Source organism: Gigantopelta aegis, chromosome 15 (assembly GCF_016097555.1).
Source record: "Gigantopelta aegis isolate Gae_Host chromosome 15, Gae_host_genome, whole genome shotgun sequence".
Classification (NCBI taxonomy): Eukaryota; Metazoa; Mollusca; class Gastropoda; order Neomphalida; family Peltospiridae; genus Gigantopelta; species Gigantopelta aegis.
In genome coordinates, this window is record NC_054713.1 from 46,052,359 (window position 1) to 46,071,661 (window position 19,303).

Below are 19,303 nucleotides of genomic sequence, written 5' to 3' on the forward strand. Positions count from 1 at the left end.
TTTTTTGGGGGGTGGGTGGGATTGTTTCAACCTTAGGCCATGTGTATGTGGCCTTACATCTCCCCATTTAGGCTGGTGGTGAACTCACAGTCACTCTGGGTTGGAGCTGGTAAAGAAAAATCCTCCACTGAGGTCAGTGAAACTAGGTTACACCTGTCATGATAGGATGTTGTCTCAGTACAGATTAATTTCTTAGTTTTTTTTAATCCCGTTGGCCAGAACCAAGAGTTTGACCTATCGGGTAGTTTGACCTAACCATTTGGTCAACAGCGTGTAAGTGTAACTGCGACTTCGTTTTTGGTTCAAGCGTTGCAGCGTATTCGACCCAACGAGATTCCACTAGATTGATTACACATTTTACATAATACAGCCCTCTATGTGGGCGCATATGTGACAAAACGTTTCATTTTGCGACTAAAACATTTTATATTATCCAGGGCATCTAGAATTTTTACAAAATCCACTAGCCATGGTATCAATAATTAAACAAATTTACTAGCCACGTTTAAAAATTCACTAGCCCTACTTTAGTTTAAGTTAATACAATAATCCAATATGTCACCTAAAGGGGGAGACAGAGCTTAAAAACACTAACATTGAGGGGTTGGGGTGGGGGAGGATATTCATATTTACAAAATCTACTTAACTGCAACATTTGACTTTGTTTTCACTAGTTGTCGAGCATGACAATAGTAATTATTTACTAGCCCAACATTGAATATCACTAGTAATGGGAGTGGAGCTACCATAATCTAGAAGCCCTGTCTGGCATGACAGTAGTAGTTATATTACTAGCCCAACATTGAATATCACTAGTAATGAGAGTGGAGTTACCATAATCTAGAAGCCCCGTAGTGTCACTAGCAATGGGAGTGGACCTACCATAATCTAGAAGCCCTGTAGTATCACTAGCAATGGGAGTGGAGAAGCCCCCTACCTACCATAATCTAGAACTAGCAATGGTAGTATCACCGTAGTATCACTAGCAATGGGAGTGGAGCTACCATAATCTAGAAGCCCCGTAGTATCACTAGCAATGGGAGTGGACCTACCATAATCTAGAAGCCCCGTAGTATCACTAGCAATGGGAGTGGAGCTACCATAATCTAGAAGCCCCGTAGTATCACTAGCAATGGGAGTGGACCTACCATAATCTAGAAGCCCCGTAGTATCACTAGCAATGGGAGTGGAGCTACCATAATCTAGAAGCCCCGTAGTATCACTAGCAATGGGAGTGGAGCTACCATAATCTAGAAGCCCCGTAGTATCACTAGCAATGGGAGTGGAGCTACCATAATCTAGAAAGCCCGTAGTATCACTAGCAATGGGAGTAGCTAGCTACCATAATCACTATGGGAAGCCATAATCTAGAAGCCCCGGAGTAGATCTACCATAATCTAGAAGCCTTGTAGTATCTACATATAAAAAATAGAAGCAGGCGCCATCTGGCTCCTAGATGGACAAGTTAACAGTGGGCTGTAATAAATAATTTATTTTATAAAATTAATGTGAAGATTTAATATATTTAAAAATTTTGTTTAAAATGTATTGAGATGAACTAACATATTTTTTAGATAGGTGCATCTTTATGTGATGTCACATGGAATCATTTTATTGTTTTGATAGACATTTTTTTCTGCAGAATTAAGAAAAATTATGGATACAGTTTGCCTAACTAATGGTTTCGTATGCATATATTGAAAATACATGAAACTAGTATTTTTTTCACTTTCTTTATTAATTTTTTTTTATCCATTTCAGAAGATGATAAACAGTTTGAAAGGTCTTGTCAGTTTAACAGCAATAATTATTTGTTGTGTTCCAGTTCAGACGCCTAGTTTGGCCACTTTTAAGGTATGTTTGTCAAGTGTTTTAATGTGCACATTCAGAACAAGCTGTTATTGCACACACATATGTTTATGTACATGTCATCCTTTTAAAACAGCAATCTTGTTTCATCATAGTCTTATTCAACTTACTGTGCTAGCACAACAAAAATGCTATTCAACCTGAGTCATACCTACACACTGCAGAATTCTCTCCCTTGCCGGATATGCGCAATGCTATCCTTGCACGGGCTACCTGTAACTTCATTCTCAATTCTGCAGTCCACCTGTTAACACCTGTTAAGCTTTGGCAAAAAGTTTTCTTACTTGTAATTTTGTGTTTGTTTTTCGGTTGAACTTGACATACGGTTGTAGTTGGGAATTCTGTGTTGAATTTACCATTTCCGACGCGAGTTTGTTGACAGCTAGCACACGGAAAGTTTGTGCGCGAGATGGTTGTCCATTTCCTTTACGACGTAAAGACACACACGTGTTGTGTCCGGACTGTCGGTCTTGTTCTCAAGACTGTCAGTGTGAGATCTGCGCCACATGGTCTCCTGACCAGTGGGTTCGGTTCGGTTCGCAGACTCAGGTTTCGGGTACCAGCAAAATCTTGTTGTCTGCTTCGGCAGTAGTCGGCAAGTTGGACTTAGTGGGTAGGTCCCATAAGTCTGTAGACACTTCGAAAAGTGTCCGGAAAGGGGGGAAACAAGGGTGTTTCTTCGTCGGTCCGTGTTACGAGTACAGTTACAGATACTTCGGGAGCGCCCCCCTGGGCTCCTATTGTGACCGTGGTACGTGAGCCGTCTTCGTTAGTGACGGCGCCTTCTTCTGTTTGTGTGGCTTCGTCGCGGGCGTCGCCATCGTCGTTACGGTTACCTTTACAAACAGAAGGGGGGCAGGGTGGAGTCGTCGCGGCACCGGTTTTGACGATTTCATCGGTTACCGAGCACATGCACTCCGTTGTGCATAGGTCCACTGCTTCGTCCGCAGAGCAGGTGGCCCTGACTTTGCCTTCGATTGCTGACAGTCGCTTCGGCACCTCAGCATTCTCAAGGCCCGAGGAGAGTTCTGCCAGTTTGCTTCGAACTGAGCCAGTTGTTCCGATGCCGGGATCCGTCTCTGATGGCATCCCGACCGATGTTTACCGTTGGGTGGAGGACTCATCCCGTTTGGGTCCTCCGTTTGCATATGTTTACCCCAAGGGTCCGGTGACTTCGGTAGCAACGGACATCTCCTCACAGTTTGCACCGTCTTTGGTCCCTACCTCTTCGACTTTACTCGATAGAGGACGAGGTTCACGCAGATACTCCTCGGCTGGGGGGTACTCTGTGGCCGCAAACTCCGACCGTTCCGCACTTGGCGCAGGAACGACCTTTAAGCTTTCAGGAAACGTTGTTTCGGAGTTTTGTGGAATTTTTGAACGCTTCGCCTCAGTTTGGATCATTGCTTTCGCAGACGGGACCGTCGGGTGCAGCTCCCATTCCTCCCCCTCCTGGTTTTCCGCCAAAACCAGCAGAAACTGCGTCTCGACAGCAGTTTGACGATGCAGTTAGGGATTGTCGTTCGGTTCCTATTGTTTCTCGATTAGGGGGAGGAGTCCATGTAGATCTTCGGGATCCAGTGGACCGTGACCTGGCTTCAGAGGAAGCGTCGGTTGGACCGGATTCTGTCGCTGACCCAGCTCTCTCTCACTTCGGTTCGGAGGTAGAGGAGGAGTGCGATTATCCGGCAGTTCTGGCTTTTGTCAGGGACCAGGTCCGACAGGTATGCGGGGACGCTATACCTCAAGTTGAGGCCTAGCCTACATTCAAGGGTGTCTCCTTCGGGAACCGTTCTTTGAATTTGGTCACTCCTCGTGAGGAGTCGGGTTTACCACTTGCACAGGAGGCGCACAGTTCACTTTGTGACATTGATGTGTTGATCACTGGCAGTGATCGTATCCTGGGAGTGGGTGTTGATGAGTACCGAACGGCACTGCCTACGGGGAAAATCTTAACAGGAGTGCGCATTTTTCGTGCCGACTCCTATGAGACGTTGGGGGCGGATTTTCTCGAACATCCGGCGGTCGTTCCCGCTAGTGTCCGAGCCGCTTGTTCCCCATCGCCGCATGTGTCATTGCCAATCGCGGATCTGGAATCATTTGAACGGCTGGCTAAGTCGATGTTCCAGGTTAATAACCATTTAGGTACGTTCCTATTTGGCTTGGATAAGGCTGTCGAGCCTTCCCGCGATGGCGAAAGGCTGTTTGGAGGCTGCGTCAAAAGCCTCTAAGCATATTGCTCAGTTATCTGGCCGATTGTTTGCGAGCAGTCTTTTGTTACGGCGTGACCATTACCTAGCGGGTTTGAGTGCCTCAAACGTTGCGAAGACATTCTTTCGTACACGTTCGGTATGGGAAAATTTACTTTTCGGTCCCGATTTTAATATTGTCCTAGACAAGGATTTGTCGCGACCAGTCCCAAACACTCACCCCTCAACCTCTGGTAAACGTCGGTCCACGTTTTCGGGGTTCAAGCCGCCTCCTGTGAAAAAGGCTGCTTTTTTACAGTCGGCTCAGATCCCTAGGGTTCCTGACACTAGGAGGCAACCATGTAACAACCCGTCTTCCGCTAAGCGAGGATGCAAACGTCTTACTGCGTTCCGTTCTCAGTCCACCAAAGGCGTTGCGCCTACGGGTGGTAAGCGGTTGGGGTGAGGGTACGTGAACGATCGGCAGTTGCTTTCGGAGGTACCGTTAGCAAACATACCCGTGGGGGGCAGGCTCCGCCATTTCCTTCGAAATTGGTGCCAGCTGCCTGGGCTCGACCCCTGGGTTCTGTCGGTCGTTCGACACGGTTACAAAATACCCTTTTCTTCGAGCCCCCCTCTTACTTCCACTCCGAGAATGCCGCCGTTACCGTCCGCGGATCGGCGCGTTTTAGTGGAGAGTATGATTGCCGAGTTTCTCGACAAAGGGGCCATCCAGAGAGTCAGTCTGGACACTCCGGGATTTTATTCTCATCTTTTCTTCGCCCAGAAAAAAAATGGGGAATGGAGACCAATCCTAAATTTGAAACCACTGAACGTCTACGTCGATGTTCCTTCCATGAAAATGGAAACGGTTCATTCGGTCCGGAACCTGCTTCAAATTGGGGAGTGGGCTGCGTCGATCGATCTGAAAGATGCATACCTCCATGTCCCGGTGCACAAGGCGTTTTGGAAGTTTCTGCGCTTCCTGTTCGACGGGAAAGCGTACAAGTTTCGTGTGCTCCCGTTCAGTTTGGCGACGAGTCCCCATACTTTTACACGTGTGGTAAAAGCGGTGGTAGGTCATGTTCATTTGTTAGGGGTTCGAATGCATACCTATCTGGACGATTGGTTGATCCCAGCTTCGTCGCAACAGGAATGTCAGACCAATGTCGGGTTGGTTTTGGACACGATCCTCCAATTGGGTTTTATTCCCAATTGGGTGAAATCGGAGTGAACGCCGGCTCAGATTTTCACATATCTCGGAGTGGTCTTCGATGTTGTGGTAGTGTCGGTTCGTCCCACCAATGCGCGTATCCACAATTTTCAAACGTCGGCGCGACGTTTGATAGGGGAGCAAAGTACTACGGTACGATCTCTCCACGTGGTGTTGGGCCACCTCGAATTTCTGGCCTCATTGATCGTGCGGTTCAGACGATTCAAACGACCACTCCAGTGGCATTTGTCCCCACGGTGGGACGGTCACAATTGGGACATGATAGTGCCTCTGGGCCCATGGTTCACTCATCCGCTACAGGAGTGCCTGTCGGACAAGTGCATGTCCCTATCGGTTCCGTTGCACCCCCCTGCTCCGGATCTGATCCTTTTCACGGATGCGTCGCTGCACGGGTACGGGGCGCATCTGTTGGATCAACACATTTCAAGGGTATGGAATCTCTCCGAGAGGAAGCTTCATATCAACTGTTTGGAGATGGAGGCAGTGCATCGTGCCTGTCTTCATTTCCGGTGTGTTCTTCGACACCGTCGAATTTTGTTGAGATGCGACAATACGTCGGTAGTGGCATATCTCAATCGTTGGAGTGGAACCAAATCGGAGACTTTGGGTCGCAAAGCTCTTGTGATTTTGGAATTCTGCGACCAACTAGGGACCACTCTGTGGGCGAAACACATTCCTTCATCAGTGAATGTGTTAGCCGATGCCCTCAGTCGACATACCCCTGTTCAGACGGAATGGATGTTGAACAAAGGGGTGGTCGCAGCGGTTCTTCGGGTGTGGGGCAGTCCACAGGTGGACATGTTTGCCACACGGTTGAACAACCAATTGCCGGTGTTCGTGTCCCCGGTACCGGACACATTGGCGTTGGAGTACGACGCGTTAAGTATGGATTGGACGGGACTGGATTTTTATGCCTTCCCTCCTCCTGTCTTACTCGGCAAGGTGTTGACCAAAGTGGTCCAGGAACCTTGTCACGTGACGTTGATAGCTCCTCTGTGGGTGGCGCAGCCCTGGTTTCCACAGCTCCTGTCACTGTTAGTGGCAGTCCCGTTCCGGTTACCGGTGTTGTCCGATCTACTCAGCCAGCGACTGAGTCAGACGGTGTGGCATCTTCCGGCTTCACGCGTGGGGGTTATCAGGGCTTCCTTGCGATGCAGAGGTTTTTCGACAAGAATTGCGCATCTCATCTCTTCAGCCAAGCGCATATCTACCGAGTCGGTTTATCAGTGTCACTGGCGGTTGTGGGTTCGTTGGGCGAACGCACGGGATTTCGATCCCTTATCGCCTACTGTCAACGATTTAGCGGAGTACTTTCTGGCGTTGGTTTTTCATGACAGTGAAAAGTCACAGAGCTGCGATTTTCACTACTCTTAAACAGTGTGGATGTCGTGACTTTTCTACGAACTTGGTATTGCATGATTTACTTAAATCATTACAATCCACGGTTGAACGACCTTCCATTATTCCGAAATGGAATGTCTTTCTGGTGTTACATGCTCTTAAGGGTGCGCCTTATGAGCCGTTGAGGTTTGCTAGTCTTCGTGCCTTGACGTGAAGACTGTTTCTGGTTTCACTGGCAGCTTGTCGTCGGATCAGTGAGATACATGCTTTTTTGCATGATTTGGTTGATTACAATTCGGACGAGTCTGTCACTTTACGTACCGACCCTATCTTTGTTGCTAAAAACCAGTCTCCGGGGGAAGAGTTTCCACCTACTGTCATTCACAGTTTATCTCGTACACTGTCATCTGATAACTCGGATAGACTTCTTTGCCCGGTGAGAGCATTGAGGTATTATTTGGAGCGTACGAAAAACCGGCGGCAGGGTAAAAAGAGATGGTTTATTTCTTATACCTTTAGGCCGGGTGATGTCACAAAAAATGCTTTGTCTCGATGGATAGCAGCTACTATCAAGCTAGCATATGAGATAGCGGGTGATCATGTGCTACGGAATTCTCTGTTAAACCACATGAGATCCGAGCCATTTCTGCTTCCCTGAATTTTCATGACTCTTTAGATATTATAAAGGTCATGAATGCAGGGGTTTGGAAAGGACGGCACACTTTTGACCGTTTCTATTTCCGGGATATGGCGGTTGGTCCTGACGGTACGCCTAGGATCCAGACAGTCATTGCGGCTCAACACGTCGTGTCTGTGCGCAGGGCAACGGAAAGGGGTCGACCTCTTTTCCGTCCCGACTGCCATCGATTCACGCTTCGGACATGTTTAACACTCCACCCCTTTCTGAGGGATGGGTTTTTTTGTAGTGTTGTCTACCGTTTCCTCTCCCTGGGGAGATGTTTTTCCCCCCTTTCATGGGGATGAGTTTTTCTTTTGGGAAGCCCCAAAAGTTTTTGACTCCTTGTTACCGTATGTCGTGGTTCGTCCTATCTCCATGTCATTACTTCAAAGGAGCTTTTTGGGTACGGGTAAGTCCTCTATTTTCTTACCTCCTCCCATTAATGTTGAATTCACGTGCTCTAACGGTGTCATTGCATGTCCGTTATAGCATATTTGTTGTAAGTTGAATAAGACTATTAGAAAATTTTGTTTCTAATTTTCATTATTATTCATACTTACCTAGTGCTAGCACAACAAACTATACCTCCCACCCACCCCTATGAGGCTTTCCCTCGGTGGGTTTGGGTGGACTTTGAACCGAGAATGAAGTTACAGGTAGCCCGTGCAAGGATAGCATTGCGCATATCCGGCAAGGGAGAGAATTCTGCAGTGTGTAGGTATGACTCAGGTTGAATAGCATATTTGTTGTTTATAACAAAACACAATTTCATCAACTTAATTTTTGCCTGTATCATTTGTTTATTTTTAAAGTATGGGTGGGGACATTTATAATGCCAAGGGCTGGCATTCATAAATCTGCTCTGCTTGCTGTTAGCGGAAAGCGGTTAGGGGGCGTAACTCTGTCTAATTTTTCTCCCTAATTTTAAAAGTATTTGATAAATTAAGACTTGTAATAAGCGTTGGGTACCGAGTTAGCGTAGGGGGTTAAAACATTTTTTCAGATGTAATTGAATGTAGGGTGCTGAATAAGCGTAAGCACTGACATTTTTTCACAAATTTAATAAACATTGGTGTACGTTTATTTGGTACTCGAGAGTAATCAGAATGTTTGGTAAGGAAGGGTTGACAGAAGTGGTGCTGCATGATTCCAAAAATAGCAGTCTTATTGACCCCACTTAACCATCGGGGTTAAATCAAAGTCGACGTGATAAAACGCTGTGTCCAACACAGTCGCGCCCATATTAACTACAAACATGCTGACCTCAAAATATTTCTCCTCAAAACCACTGAAATGTTAAGGTTAATTAGATTAAAATAACTTTAAATGCATTTCTGAATATTGACAACTCTACACCAGCTAAAGCCCTGACTATGTTGCCCCCATTTTAGTGAGATCTAAAGCCCTGACTATGTTGCCCCCATTTTAGTGAGATCTAAAGCCCTGACTATGTTTCCCCCATTTTAGTGAGATCTAAAGCCCTGACTATGTTGCCCCCATTTTAGTGAGATCTAAAGCCCTGACTATGTTGCCCTCATTTTAGTGAGATCTAAAGCCCTGACTATGTTGCCCCTAATTTAGTGAGATCTAAAGCCCTGACTATGTTGCCCCCATTTTAGTGAGATCTAAAGCCCTGACTATGTTGCACCCATTTTAGTGAGATCTAAAGCCCTGACTATGTTGCCCCTAATTTAGTGAGATCTAAAGCCCTGACTATGTTGCCCCTAATTTAGTGAGATCTAAAGCCCTGACTATGTTGCCCCCATTTTAGTGAGATCTAAAGCCCTGACTATGTTGCACCCATTTTAGTGAGATCTAAAGCCCTGACTATGTTGCACCCATTTTATTGAGATCTAAAGCCCTGGCTATGTTGCCCCCAAATTAGTGAGATTTAAAGCCCTGACTGTGTTGCCCCCATTTTAGTGAGATCTAAGCCCCGACTATGTTGCCCCCATTTTAGTGAGATCTAAGCCCTGACTATGTTGCCCCCATTTTAGTGAGATCTAAAGCCCTGACTATGTTGCCCCCAAATTAGTGAGATCTAAGCCCTGATTATGTTGCCCCCAAATTAGTGAGATCTAAGCCCTGACTATGTTGCCTCCAAATTAGTGAGATCTGAAGCTTAGAGTCATTGATATAAATACATTGAGTTGGTGAAGTGAGATCTGTGTATATGTTTACAGTACGTTTCTCACACATACATCAGTGAAGAGAAAACCATCTGTATGAAGTGTCCTCCGGGAACGTATGTGGAGGAAGATTGTCATGAAAATTTCATCGAAGGGACATGTATTGATTGTCGTGATGGAACATTTTCTACAGACTTCACAAGAGCAAAGTCTTGTGAGAAGTGCCATCGGTGGTGTTCTGATGAACACCAAATTCAGACGAAATGCACTAAAACGGGAGACATCACGTGCACGTGTGAGCCAGGCTACAAGCTGGTGGTGGATGATGAGAACTTGGACGAGCAGCACTGTCAGAAGATAGAAACGCCAGGTAAACACCCGCCACGAGGTCAAGTTAGCATATTATTACCCTGGCAGCGGGCACTCATAACCAGGGAAGATAACAATCGTATTTTCTCACTGAGAAATTATTATTTAATCATTGGTGTAACATACATGTACAAGATTATTGGGTTATTTGACCCTTTCAAACCAATGACTTTGCCGGTACTAAAGATGACGTCATCACAATTTGGCAAACATACACAATGATGTCGCATACTTTGAAGCATTTGCATTTATATCTCTCAGTTTTTGATTTTAAATTTTTTAATAAAATGCTATTTTAATACAACTCATTAAAAAAATGTCACAAAATAAATAGAACATTAGTTTTTAAAAATTATCTGCAAATGTGAATAAAATACAAAGTTATAGAAATACTCAGAATAGTGTATAAAGTTGTTAACCTCGTTTCTACATAAATGTAGTTTTAATGAAAATAGAAGGTTCTTAAAGGAAAAAATTGCTGAGGTAATAAATAGAATAACAAACTCAGTACCAGTTATTAACAACTTTATGTCAATCTTGAAATAATTTTCATTGGTGACTCGCTAAAACTTGTGAAAACTGAGAATGATTTTACTTGGGACATAAATTTTATAATAACGGGTAACTCGTTTATTATCGTCTATTTAATTGATATTTCCACTGACCTAGAAACACTAGCAGCCTAGAGGTCACTGGGAGGGTTACGATTAATGCCAGTGGGACCTGTATCATTTAAATAGCCCCTGTGATTTCTACTCGCCCACCCTTGCAACTGCCAATGCCAATGCCAATCGACAATGCCGTGGAGTTTTAATTCACCACAACACCCTTTTACCTTGGATTACATTCAGGTTGTTTTTTGCCGTGGACTTTCCTTAATTGCAGGGGTTGCTCGCCTGTAGTGAAGGAACATGTTATGTTTTCCACTTCTGGGTCCCATTCCCGAAGCATAGATGAGAATCCTCCAGATTTATCTGGAATTACGGATTTTTGTGCTGTCCGATTATGGTCCAGGTTTTGTCAAAATTTGCTACATTTCACACCAGAAGTTCGGGTTTAATACCAACCCAGCAATCCAGATTGCTCAACATGGCCGCGATTATATTATCCATGTATGTTATCTTCATCACGATTGGTCAGTTTTGATCTCTGAGATCTGTTAGCAGTGTAAATGTGCGTATCTGTTTGGACTACAGCGGTGCACGCTGGTCGATGTTCCCTCACGTAACCGGTCAGCCAAGCAAGTGACAGTAGCGAAATTGTTGGCAAATTCCAATACGGTAGCCGTTGTTATGTCTACACTATTAAATTTTAAATGTGTTATTTGTGATAATAAATACTTACAAATTGTTATTCATCCAAGACATTAATTTTTGGATGGGGCGCTGAGATTGGCTGTTCAATTTATAATTGTTAATAATTAAATTTCTGTTACATTCATTACTATATAATGTCAACCCATTGGTCCAGCCGTAGCAACACAAGTTTGTTCATACCCTGATGAATGTAAAACAAATAACCAACGATCCTTAATGACATTTAGACACCAAGGACCAGAAGAGTGTGACGGACTCTCCGAAGAGGTCGGACCCAGACAACGAGACAGCACGTCCCAGGAGGTGTAAAGTGTCCGTGGTGCCGAGAAACAACATGTGTATGGAGTGCACGGTGTGTCACCAAGGAGACGCCGTACAGGTTTCTGACTGCCATGTCCTGCCGAATTACACGTCATGTTTGAAAGGTGAAAATACCCAATCTTGATGACGTGAATAGTAGTAATAATTAAAATAAAAACCCCATTATTATTAGTATTATAAAATGTGAACATTTTGTTCAGAATCACATCGCGATTCACTAGGCAAGTTTCAAAGATAGCTACACAATTTTAAAACATTAAACAGTAGTTGCTAATCAATTTTCAATGGACTGGAAATATCACTAATGAAGATTTTGAAAACAAAATGTTCCCTGACAAAGATGAAGTGAATAGTAGTAATAATTATTCAGGGCTTGAACTTAAAGCCGCACGCCCTAGTTCCATCCAGCGAAAATAAATTATAATTTGGTTAATCTACAAACCTGTAACACACTTAGATCACGTTTTTATCAAATGGAGTGAAAAAGCAGGTTTTATATCGATAAATACCATGGGAATCCCCATGTCCCAATTGCTTGAAATAATTTTGAAAGTTAGTATTCTGATGTCACCGGTAGATGTCGCTCGAAGCACAACAATGCCTACGTCACGACTAAATATAGTTCCATCGCGAGGTACTAACTAAATGCCCATTAACTCCAACAAGGAACCAAACGCCCTTGTTAAATACTGGCAGATAATGTTCATACACGTTTATACATTTTTCCGTCGGTGAGGAGCTTTACCGATGGCAGTAATTATTATTCGGTGGCACAAAAGTGCCATCGGTGACGCCCCCAACCGACAGCAGTTTATGTCACTGACAGCAAAAACACAAAAAAAACCTCATGACTGATATTCGTATAAAGACCGCGTATTCGACATTGTCGCGATGACCTAAATTTAGACAGTCTGGCATACTACATGAGACACACTGGTTTAAACACTTAAATTACGTTAAACGTATTAATAAGGTTGGGAACCAGTTAAACTATTCGGCTGTTTTCATATTGAACTTCGTTGATGCTGTATGTTTTTCTTTTTTTTCTATTTGTTTGCTGACACCAGTTTGTTTGGTATTGTGCAATAAATTAAATTGAAATTTAATTGAATTAGTCATTAGGTTTTTATGTATTAAAAAAAAAAATGAATGTAAAATTTATTGACATGGGAAATCTTTTGCGTCAACCAGATTTTATTTAGGAGTATTTTAGGTAAATGTTGCGTCAGATACGCAGGATTTCTGCGTCATGTGAAACCCTGCGACTTTAGAACTATGATTTGCTAAATATCGAATGAAAATGTTATTTTAGAAGTGTTATAGGATAAATAGAATTTGGTATTTGTGTATTTTTAATATGTAAAATATCCATCTCGTCCAGTTAATTGCAGAGCCTTGACAAATACTTAGTAGATATTTTTCATTTTCATATTAAAAAACGCTCGTGATGAATCCTCTATGTAAACCATGAGGATAATAGATTGACACTGGACACATTTGTTTCTGTTTGTAGGTGACAGTAAGACGAGTCACGGACAACGATTGTCTTCCTCTTGCCTTGTGGCCATCTTGTTTCTTCTGGTCATGAACGCCATCTTCCAGGTACATTACAACACCAACATACAATTCCTTAATGTGTTCACCTTCCAGGTACATTACAACACCACCATACAATTTCTTGATGTGTTCATCTTCCAGGTACATTACAACACCAACATACAATTCCTTGATGTGTTCACCTTCCAGGTACATTACAACACCAACATACAATTCCTTGATGTGTTCACCTTCCAGGTACATTACAACACCAACATACAATTCCTTGATGTGTTCACCTTCCAGGTACATTACAACACCAACATACAATTCCTTGATGTGTTCACCTTCCAGGTACATTACAACATAACATACAATTCCTTGATGTGTTCACCTTCCAGGTACATTACAACACCAACATACAATTCCTTGATGTGTTCACCTTCCAGGTACATTACAACACCAACATACAATTCCTTCATGTGTTCACCTTCCAGGTACATTACAACACCAACATACAATTCCTTGATGTGTTCACCTTCCAGGTACATTCAGACCTGTCAATCCTCCCGGATTCCGCGGGAGTCTCCCGGTATTTGATCAAATCTCTGAGACAGTTTCTCCTGTTAAATGACATTTTTGTAAGCATAAAAAAAAAATCGATCCTCGTTTGTCAAAATAACATACGGGAAGTAACTCATTCGGAAAATGTCGACTACTTTCGTTTTCTGAGAATGTAACAGGCCGAATTGTCCCGACTGTTTAACCTTTGCCGAAGTGAGAATTGTGGGATAGCCTATTTATATTGTTAAACCAAAAATGTATAAGTTATTAAGCACACATGGAGTTTATAAAATGACGTGTTATTATAATGTTTGTTGTCATCGTAATGGCTACGAAGCGTGTTGCCGCTAATTCAACAGGCTGTGTATTGACATTCAGTGTTGCATAAAAAAACTAAAAACTATCCAATTTAGTTCTAATAATACCTCTGAATTGTAAAATGTCTTCCCACTGGATTACATAATGCAACTATGACGAATCTGAACTGCCAGACTCCGAGTTGACAGCGATACACACGATGCATGTTACAGTCACATGTCACAGCAAGACAACGAAAAGACCAATTAGCTGTATAAACATACTTGTGTCAGTTAATTTTGTATGTTTGTGCAGTAAAATGTTGGTTATAAGGGTACTCTTCAAGAAATTATTTTTGTACAATTAAAAGAAATTGTGTTTGACATTGACATAAAGTTACTCACGGAAATGGGTATAATTCCGGTATATTTCACACGATGTCCGTAATGAGGTTTCACTTATGATTAATGAAAATACAATGTTTATTGCATCATTATACGTGTTCTTGTATCATTTACTCGGAACTTGTGAAGTACCACGCCACCGTTCCTCATTATAGTAAAAATGAATATTAATTTATAAGATTTATATAAATTTGTCTTTGGTACTTGGGTACACTAACCACAAATGATAATGTAACGCAACCTGTCGGCACCAAAAAAGGCTGTAAGTGTAATACCGTAAATGTATTAATTAAACTTTTTATTTCTTGTTCATGTTCTTAACATTTTTGGATAAAATATTATTATTTTTTTAAATATGTATTAAATCATAATAATATTTAAACTTTAAAAAAAAAAAGAGTATATATGACATTATATAGTATTCATATAACTTATTGTAATAATGTTTTTTTTAAATCTTGCGATTTTGGGTTAAATTGTGTGAATTTAAAAAATCTCCTGCTTTTTGACAAAATCTCCTGCTTTTTCAACACACACCTCCTGCTTTCTCTTGACTAAAGGTTGACAGGTCTGGGTACATTACAACACCAACATACAATTCCTTCATGTGTTCACCTTCCAGGTACATTACAACACCACCATACAATTCCTTGATATGTTCATATTCCAGGTACATTACAACACCAACATACAATTCCTTAATGTGTTCACCTTCCAGGTACATTACAACACCACCATACAATTCCTTGATATGTTCATATTCCAGGTACATTACAACACCAACATACAATTCCTTAGTGTGTTCACCTTCCGGGTACATTACAACACCACCATACAATTCCTTAATGTGTTCATATTCCAGGTACATTACAACACCACCATACAATTCCTTGATATGTTCATATTCCAGGTACATTACAACACCACCATACAATTCCTTGATATGTTCATATTCCAGGTACATTACAACACCACCATACAATTCCTTGATATGTTCATATTCCGGGTACATTACAACACCAACATACAATTCCTTGATGTGTTCACCTTCCGGGTACATTACAACACCAACATACAATTCCTTGATATGTTCATATTCCAGGTACATTACAACACCAACATACAATTCCTTGATATGTTCATATTCCAGGTACATTACAACACCAACATACAATTCCTTGATGTGTTCACCTTCCAGGTACATTACAACACCAACATACAATTCCTTGATGTGTTCACCTTCCAGGTACATCACAACACCACCATCCAATTCCTTCATGTGTTCACCTTCCAGGTACATCACAACACCAACATACAATTCCTTGATGTGTTCACCTTCTAGGTACATCACAACACCAACATACAATTCCTTCATGTGTTCACCTTCCAGGTACATCACAACACCAACATACAATTCCTTGATGTGTTCACCTTCTAGGTACATTACAACACCAACATACAATTCCTTGATGTGTTCACCTTCCAGGTACATCACAACACCACCATACAATTCCATAATGTGTTCTTAAACATTGTTTTCTTATCGACACTTGGTTACCTGAGCAGTAGGCCTACCCCATAAACATCACACAATCATGGAACATTAATTGGAATTGGAAAAAAACTGTAAAATAGGTTAATCCATCAAAAGGGTTTGATCCTATGACTGATAACTTTTCAAGTGAATACTCATGTCCACCCTGTCAGGCATTGAAATAAGTCGACAATGGTGCTTCTTTTTCAATAATGGGTGGGACATACATAGCCCATATTGGTAAAGTGCTCACTCAGTGCATGATCAATCTCGAATCAGTTTCTGTTTGTAAACGCACTGGGTTATTTCTTATTCCAGTCAATGCAGTGTGTACTATCCTGTCTTTGGCATATCATGGATCCCTTGCTGGTAATCAGAAAGAGATGCCCATTACGTGGCAGCAGCGGGTTTTCTCTCATTATCTGTGTAGTCCTTAGATATGTATCTGATGCTACTAAACCAAATAACTTCGGGCTGGGTCAAAGTTCGAGGTGCCCCCAACTTTTGATAGACAAGTGAACACCACAAGTCCTTTGGTGATAAATGTGAGTGTGTTGGTTGTAAAAACACAAAATAGTTTCATATGGGTAAAAAAAAATATGCAATTTTATTTCATCTAGTACATGTACCACTGTGTCAAGTTGTGCGGAACTAGGGTAGTCATAGACCATACCCGTTATCTCAGAAATGAGCAGGATTCACTTTAAGGGTGAGGGGTGGTAGTATTTATATCTGTGGCGTTTATGTAGATTGATACGCTGCAGGTAGGAGTTTTAGCCACATACACTACTATTGTCGTCTATGGGATTTGATTTGGTAGTATACACCCTGTGTAACAGTAAATAAAAAATGTGTGGAGTGTGTACATATCGGTCAGCTGAATGTCAACATTATGTCGGTGAAGGAAGTTTATAGCAATAGTAATCGGAATTGCAAAACTTGGGAAATGTGTCCTAACCTACGGATTACCAGTCCCACAAATGACCACAACATTTGTGAAGAAAAAAAATCAACATATACATGTAGGTTAACCATGAATATTTTCAGTTAGCCGCCCTCATGCCAGAGCATCAGCTCATGTTGCACAGTTATTATCAGTTAGAACTAAATTTAACAAGTAACTTCAAACCAATGAGTTACTTAAATACCATGAAGGTTAGCCTATTTGTAATCATCAAAGAAATTATTTCAAAAGGCATTTCATTATTTTGTATTAAAATGTTTTTAATGAAGAACTGTTTCCTAAACTGGACTATGTATATTAATCTGCTACAATAAGTAATAACATAACAACAAATGGTGGTGTGGTGTGTATATATATATATATTTCTACATTATTAATATTAAATATATACATTAATAATATGAAATACATTACATAACCAAAAGAATCCATTTCTATCACATAATGATGTTTTTTGTATCAGTATACAAAGGTAAAAATAATAACATTTCTAAGAAAACTCTGGGAGATGCAGCAGCCCCTGCTCCTGTATACCCCTGCTCCTCTATACCCCTGAATTGAGTTAGTTTTGTTTAACAACACCACTGGAGCACATTGATTTTTTAATCATCGGCTATTGGATGTCAAACATACGGTCACTTTTGACAGTCATGGAGAGGAAACCTGCTACATTTTTTCATTAGTAGCACCATCCCACAGACAGGATAGTACATACCACGGCCTTTGATATACCAGTTGTGGTGCACTGGCTAGAATGAGAAATAGCCCAATGGGCCCACTGATGTAGATCGATCCCAAACCGACAGCACATCAAGCGAGTGCTTTACCACTGGGCTACGTCCTGTCCCTCCCCTGAATTGAATATGTTCTCCTGCAACTTGGATGCAAATTTACTGTTGGTGGAAATATTTATTTACCCTAATTTTCACTTGTCCAATTGTCTGGTATATCAAAGGCTATGGTATGTGCTATCCTGTCTGTGGTATGTGTTCTGGCGTAGGAAGTGGCGGGGGGCATGTGCCCCACACTTTTCAGATATTTTGCTTTATATTTACTTTATAATAGTGTAAAAGTGTGCCCCCCCCCCCCCCCCCCCCCCCCCCACACACACACACACTTTTTGGCACCTTCCTACGCTTGTGGATATGTGGATATAAAAGATCCCTTGCTACTAATGAAAAAATGTAGCAGGTTTTTTCTCTAAGAATATATGTCAAAATGAGCAAATGTTTGACATCCAGTAGTTGATGATTTATAAATCAATGTGCTCTAGTGGTGTTGTTAAACAAAACTAACTAACTATTTTTAATTGTAATGTTTTTGTGTATTTCAGAGAGTATACAGATGAAGAATTTATAGAACTGATGCTGCTACAAGTGTGTTAAAAATACCCGGTGTGTTTGTTATACATGATCTGTAATTCTGATGTTTAAGTCACACACAACCATTCACTTTCTTCCACACCTCTTCATAAAGTCAGCTACAGTTATTTAAATTGCCAAAACAGTCAACTTGATGTGATGTGATGAATTTATTTACTTTGGAGTTCAGCAGCATGTGAATCTAGCAGTAAGAAATGCTTGTGTACAATAATGACCAACTACAAATATTTTCTATGCTAAAACCGGCTGTCAATGAAATGTTGATAGCCGTTAGGGGATGTTGCTTCTCATTGCAGAAAAGCTGGTTGTGTGTGCCAGGTGAACAGAGAGAATGAGAACATGTGTGGAGATGAATACTCTGTACAGTTGGTTGTCATTTACAACAGAACACTTTTTTACAATTTTAATTTTACAGCTTTAATATTAGTATGGACTTACATATTGTTGCTTTTTGATAATTTTATTCATCTCATTTTCTCTCGCTTGCGCTTGTCTGGGGTATGGCTTGTAATTATGTTAGACAGCAAACGGCTGTAGTTTTAAATGTTCTGATGTTGTTAAATGTGTATATTCCTCTTCTTTCCCTCTGGACTGAGTGTATAAACATGTGAGACACCAGAATGCATGGTTTCTGCCAGAGGGCACAATTACACATCCTACAATCGTGAACAAATATGGATACATTTTTATAACTTTTAGAGAGATTACAATCAGGGAACTGCAGTGTCAAATTTCAAAAGATTTCAAACCCATAACCACCTAGTAATGTCACTTATTTTTCATTTCATTTCAGCTTATTTTCCAATTAAGGTTCAAGCACACTGTCCTGGGCACACACCTCAGTTATCAGGGCTGTCTGCAGGACAGTGGGTTAGTTGTTAATTGTTAGTGGTTAGTTATAAAGAAGAGGGTGTAGTGGTCTTACACCTACCCATGAAGTCATTAAAACTCGTTCCGGGTGGGAGACGGTACCGGGTTGGGAACCCTGTACCTACCAGCCTTACGACAGATGGCTTAACCACTGCGCCACAGAGGCCGGTAATGTCACTTATGATCCGTTTTGTTTTTATTAAGTACCCTCAAATTATTTCCTGGCAGAAAGCTTTGAATAGTTGTAGATTAATGTATTGAGAGGTTGTTGACCAGACATTACCGGTCTTGTCTAGTAGTTACAC

The 19,303-nt window shown here is 41.6% G+C and overlaps 1 protein-coding gene across 1 annotated transcript in view; it reads left to right on the forward strand.

The window, feature by feature from the left end:
* Nucleotides 1-18,928, forward strand: part of LOC121390454 (tumor necrosis factor receptor superfamily member 11B-like) — a 30,425-nt gene extending 11,497 nt beyond the window's left edge. Inside the window, exons 2-6 of the mRNA XM_041522273.1 lie at nucleotides 1,762-1,854; nucleotides 9,496-9,811; nucleotides 11,354-11,551; nucleotides 12,961-13,049; nucleotides 18,080-18,928. Coding sequence (XP_041378207.1) covers nucleotides 1,762-1,854; nucleotides 9,496-9,811; nucleotides 11,354-11,551; nucleotides 12,961-13,049; nucleotides 18,080-18,094 — 711 coding nt within the window. The 3' untranslated portion in view covers nucleotides 18,095-18,928. The remainder of the gene's footprint in view (nucleotides 1-1,761; nucleotides 1,855-9,495; nucleotides 9,812-11,353; nucleotides 11,552-12,960; nucleotides 13,050-18,079) is intronic.
* The last annotated feature ends 375 nt before the right edge of the window (nucleotides 18,929-19,303 follow it).